Genomic DNA, 6,000 nt, shown 5'->3' on the forward strand with positions numbered 1-6,000 from the left:
GCTTCACGTGTCAACATATCCGTGAAAACAGATGGGAATGGATTGAAGTGATTACGATGCCAGGTGTCAAGGGACTGTAGCAATCTTTCGTTTTTTGCTGCGCACGATTTTCCTCTACTTACAGTAGATAACAGTGTACGCGCACAGCGAAGCTAGCAGTCAAACATCCTATCTGTCCATCTCCTCATCTACTACTGATTGCGCACAATCTTTTTTTTTTTATTTTATACTTCAGCATGTAATCCACATGGTGCGAGTGTGTGTGTGAGAGGAGTGTGTTGACTGCACTCAGCTGTAAAGGCAGTGTATTTAGCAGATGCTGCACAAGGCTAACCTTGACAGATGGCGCTTTCTCCATTGCCTCTGGTAAACCAGTCAGATCCAGGTCTTATATAATGACAGCGAGTGACAGGGATTTCTAGATAGCATGCATAACCACATGTTCTTCCTCACATAGCGTACACTCATAGTGTATGTTCCGTCCTGAGACCTGAGCTGAGAACATGTCAGGAGGGAATAGAAGCGAATCTGTTCCGTGCTGAAAATGAATACTGGTACCGCTATTTTCTGAAACGTGTTCCAAGAGTTCTGACCTCATCTTCCTGTTTGTTTCAAAGGTGCCCCCGAACTGCAGCATGCTGGATGGCTATGGCGGTGATCAAGGTATGACCGCCTCTCATGGTGGATTGAAACCCCCCACATGCCCCACAAAGCTCTCTGTTAAAATGGAAGTCACAGGTACGGAGCACAGCTGCAGAAAGACTTCTGTAGATCCATTATCGCTTTAAGGCCACTCTAATAATCTCAGAATAAATACAGTCATCGAGTCTAAGACTTGTGAGTTCATGACCTGGTGCCTTAGCATAACAAGGTTGAATTCGCAAGGAAAACACACGGACATGTTTCATGTCAGTGTCTGCTTGCATTATTACTCAAAGTGCACATTGTTCGACTTCCTCTTTTACTACACGCATTTCTCATTTTCAATGCTCCAGTTAACCGAATATGATGGGACGAAGCTCTTGGGTTGTACATATCGCACAAAGAGCTCCTTGAACGAGACCACAGACACACAGACACAGACAGAGACACACAGTGAATGTCATGCATCAACTAAAGCTAATTGATTTAGGAAATGTTAAGGATGCCTCAAGAACTCTTCACTCCGATGAGGGAAAGAAGTCACTTACTATCTCTTTCACTTAAGTGTGCTGCAGGACACAGAGCGGTTACACACAGCTTAATCGTTCCTATCGAATCAGCAGAAACGAATCAAGAAATCTAATCACGGCCTGCAATTAGATAATGCGAAAGAATGCGAGTGCCATTCGGTACGGCGGAGTATTTTTGCTTCGCGAAGCTCAGTTAATTGTCAGCGAGGGTGTTTTAGACGCGGTGTTAAGGAAGAATGGGGACAGGGACGAGGACAGGACTGATCCTGCTGTGTGTACATGTACAGAGCTTAATAGGATCATGACAAACAGACAGAGTTTAGCATTAAGTCATTTGAGATCTACCATAAATGTCATTCCATTTAAATGGTTTTTTTTTGTGTGGTTTATGAAAATGCTGAATTCGTGTTTTTTTTTAAGCCTGTCTTCTTCTTTCCTCTTCTTTCTTACTCAGCAGAACACGATACCAGAGTCTTAGCAAAAGAGAGACAGAAGAAAGACAATCATAATCTGAGTAAGATACTTTAATGGTACATTTGTGTGTTTACGTGTGTGTGTGTGTGTGTGTGTGGCACTTATACTAATCATTGTACTGTTCTCTTTTGACAGTTGAAAGAAGGCGGAGATACAACATCAACTACAGAATCAAAGAGCTTGGAACTCTGATACCGAAGTCCAACGATCCGTAAGTGACACCTTTCCACATGATTATATCAATCAAATTGGTTCATTTCCAAATAATCATGGTAAAGTTTACAAAATTTACATTTACATTTAGGCATTTGGCAGATGCTCTTATCCAGAGCGACTTACATTTTTATCTCATTATACATCTGAGCAGTTGAGGGTTAAGGGCCTTGCTCAGGGGCCCAACAGTGGCAACTTGGTGGTTGTGGGGTTTGAACCTGGGATCTTCCGAACCGTAGTCCAATACCTTAACCACTGAGCTACCCCAAAATAGGCAGAATATAAAAACATCTCATCTTCTTAGCAGCACCCAAGGCTGATTGGACTCTCTTTACCTGGCCAGTGTGAAGTACCATCAGTAGTTCAGTGTAAAACCCATCTGAATCATGAAAAATGGGGTGACAGACAGTTTTACAGGAACTTTTATTAATATGTTAAATGGAAGGTTCCCTTTATCACCGTGCTATTAATATAAGGTGAAGAAGATTAGCTCTGATCAGACCAACATCTTAATCCAAAAAAAGACATCATTTCAACACACTTCCTTCCTTTTAACAAGAGAGGGAATTGGCAGTGGCTCTACTTAGCTTGAGCTCTCAAAATTCCTTTTTTTCCCTATAGAGATGGAGGGGTGCTCAGGTGGCACCTTTTTTTTTTTTGACTCCAGGATTAATTTTTACCATGGAAGGACCATGGAAGGAATAGACTTCTGCAGACACACTTAACTATTCCATTAAAAATTCCCATTCAAAGCCAACGTAATGTCTGAGAATGAATAATTGGCCATGTAAATCACCATTTCTTAGTGCTATAAAATAGGTTTTTTTTTGTGAAGGTATTTTTCCTGCACGCGAAGGTTCTGCTGACGCCAGGCATGTGTGAAAAAGGTTATCTTTTCTGTTCTTTGGCAGTGATATGCGCTGGAACAAAGGGACCATCCTCAAGGCCTCAGTGGAGTACATTAAGTGGCTGCAAAAAGAGCAGCAACATGCACGGGAGCTGGAGAGCCGCCAGAAGAAGCTGGAGCAGATGAACAGGAGACTGCTGCTCAGGATTCAGGTAGAGGAAGCGCATAATCGTGTTCATGTAAAATGGTAACAAAGAGCCATAAAGAGCGGATGAAACGAGTATGCTGGAACAAAAGAAGCCATCATAACACATTCCTAGAAATTGCTCCATGTCTTACTGATGTATGTAACTGAGCTCTGATTGAAAACACTGGGAGTTGAAGGAAATTGCCTGATTAATAGCTAGGGAGCGAAGAATGAATGCACCTGGAATTAGATTATGAGGCCTTAATAATGCAGGACAGCCAATCCTCCCTGCTTGTCGGAAATTATGCATTACAATCCAGGAGGAGTGAGATACTCGCAGAGCAGGCGGCAGAGACATTACACAAGTCCTCACACACAAAGATATCCCAATTAGCCTCCAATGTAATTACCCAGAGTTCCCCTATCTAGTAGCTACTGATCTTGCACTTGTACTGAACATCAAGATAATGTCTTTCACAAATACTGTGCAAATGTCATGGGCCACCCTCATCTCTTCCTATTAAATTCCATTAAATGATGTAGATTAAATTAAAGAAAAGCGTTTTAATGTAACAGGCTGCAAAATACCTAAAGATGGAGTTTTAAAAGCGGTTGTTTACTGTATGTAACAACCTTAGCAGCAACCTCATTTCCCCTCTCTTCCATTGCAACCGCTCAGCATTCAGCATCACCGGTATCCTAATCACCGGTCTGATCATCTGTCATAATCGGCACCTGTTTCTCGCTGGTTCATACCTAAGATGGTTTTGTGCTTGAATGATTCATAGGTCACTGTGTGGCTTAACAAAGAAAAACATGCCTCTGAAACCGGTCAAGAACAAAAACTTGTCGGAAACGAGAGCCGAAAAAGTCCTTCAGGAAGCCTGGAGAAGTATTCCTCAAGACTACATTAAAAATACAACAAAGCCCGGCTCTCTGGAGGCAAAATATGAAGAAGCGCGGGGTGGCTCAAGACTTTTGCACAGTATAAGTGGAAGAGCTTTGCTTTCCAGTACTTTACTTACTGCAATAAATATTTATTTCTTCATATATACTTTATCCTGGTTGGCTGGATATTGAAGGATCATATGTTCTGCGGAAGCTAAACAGATCAAAGAGCTCAGATGTCACGTTATGTGTGTAAAAAAAGTGCTCTCACATGCAAGTAAATGACAGCAGCTAACCTACATACAGTTTAATGACAGGTAGCACTGTCCGAGTGATCCCTAGTGATCTTCTTGGTGGAACCATTCTGCATCTTGTCATATTTTGGGATATTTTGGATGGATTTAAAAAGAAAAAGCAAAAAGTTATAAGCTCAATGATCTCATTCTTTGATTGAACTTCCTTGATCAGGGTAAATACAAGTACCCTAAAAGAAATTCGCATTCAGATTCAACAGTTTTAAATAAAGAGACTGATTTGATATCTCGTGCTTGTGTGTGTTCAACAGGAGTTGGAGATCCAGGCTCGTGCCCACGGTCTGGGAGCAGCGGAAATCTCATCACACCTCGTCAAGCAGCAGGCACTTCCAGCTCCTGCGGTCACTCCTGGTGCACAACCTTCTCTCTACCCACAGGATGAGCTCAACGGCCCCGAGTACCTACAGAGGAACTCCCTATCCGCGCTCCATGTTGGAAATGAAGGCAACAGCAGCTCCTCGGGCGAGCTTGCGGACACCACCTCCACGACCTTTTCGGATCCGCTGTCGCACTTCACGGACTTCTTCAGCGCCACAATGAAGGAGGAGCATCGGCTGGAAGATCTCCTCTTGGACGAGGCGCTGTCTCCGTTCGGAACAGACCCGCTGCTTTCAGCTGCTTCACCCGATGCCTCTAAAGGAAGCAGCCGCAGGAGCAGCTTCAGCACAGATGACAACGATGACCTTTGATCGCTGTTTTCGTACACTTTTCCCAGCATCTGATGTATCTGACTGACCTCCAGATTTTTTTGCTCGACAGAGACATCTTGTACTGTATGTCTCCTAAAAAGATAGAAACGTCAAAAAGGGGAGATGAACTGCTATTTTGAAATGTCTGACAGACAGCCTTTGAAGTGATTGCGATGCCAGGTGTCAAGGGGCTGTGTCTGACAGACAGCCTTTCCTGTAGATGCTCATAACACTGGTCACACATATCACTGGATTATTAAAAACGCTTATTTCTGAAGTGTAACATTATGGCATTATGTTTTCGGACTACTAAAGGAAAAAAAAAGAGAAGATGGAGAAAAAGAGTTTATTTTTTCCTCTGCTCTGTCATGCCTTACCTAAAACAGGGTTAGCTTTATCAACGTATGTAAGAAGACGTGATGTAAATGTAATTTAATAGCAATAAAACTAACATGCCTCTTTGTTTTGAAAGTATTTTGAAGAAGATATGACTTTTCTGTATTTATACATCCTAACCCCTCTATTGTTCCTAGACAATCTAACAAGTTTCTTTTTTATAACTTTGGGGTGGAGAAAATACATTAAACCCCCTTTTTTTGATAAACCAAGTGTGCTTGTCTTTCATTCCTTCTAAACACAATTTATCCCATATAAATTCCATCTCGGTACTACATGGGTGGAATATATAAATTCCAAAACCTGACACATTTTTCAACATATGCTTACACACACACTCACACAGGCCTGATTGTGGTTTCTTCACTTCTCTACACTGCTGTGCGACTGATGAGGTCTTGGCCTGTCTGAAGATCTAGCTGCTGAGAGGTTTGGCGTTTAAGTGACATCCTGATAAGGACGTCTCCCTGTCGCAGAACACTAATGGCACACAATATACCCGTAATTACACACAAGCTTAGCGGCCATTAAAACACAGCTGCAGCCCTCCACCACACTGAGTTCGGGTCAGCCCTCCATGGCTCTCCAGACTGTCCGCATTTTATCCACATCCAAACTCACACAACACAGCGATGGAGGAAAAACACATGGAGCGCCAGAGAGGTCCCGAGGACTGGTTTGTGGATCACTGCAGGACTGCAGGACTGATTGGGACGACCTCTTAGAAACAATAAGTAAAAAGAAAATAACCAGAAATAAAAAGATGTGTGATTGTATTAAATATATACCTTTTTAGAAATAAAATATTTTACATTTAAAG

At 42.3% G+C, this 6,000-nt stretch overlaps 1 protein-coding gene across 3 annotated transcripts in view; it reads left to right on the forward strand.

Moving 5' to 3' along the window:
* tfec (transcription factor EC) overlaps positions 1–5,770 on the forward strand; it is a 33,407-nt gene extending 27,637 nt beyond the window's left edge. Inside the window, exons 5-9 of one of the 3 annotated variants that reach the window (XM_053508755.1) lie at positions 618–738; positions 1,630–1,686; positions 1,782–1,857; positions 2,771–2,918; positions 4,347–5,770. In XM_053508755.1, the coding sequence (XP_053364730.1) occupies positions 618–738; positions 1,630–1,686; positions 1,782–1,857; positions 2,771–2,918; positions 4,347–4,784 (840 nt within the window). In that variant the 3' untranslated portion in view covers positions 4,785–5,770. Of the gene's footprint in view, positions 1–617; positions 739–1,626; positions 1,687–1,781; positions 1,858–2,770; positions 2,919–4,346 lie in introns of all 3 variants that reach the window. The other 2 variants (XM_053508756.1, XM_053508757.1) reach the window with 2 other exon arrangements.
* The last annotated feature ends 230 nt before the right edge of the window (positions 5,771–6,000 follow it).

Source organism: Clarias gariepinus, chromosome 12 (assembly GCF_024256425.1).
Source record: "Clarias gariepinus isolate MV-2021 ecotype Netherlands chromosome 12, CGAR_prim_01v2, whole genome shotgun sequence".
Classification (NCBI taxonomy): Eukaryota; Metazoa; Chordata; class Actinopteri; order Siluriformes; family Clariidae; genus Clarias; species Clarias gariepinus.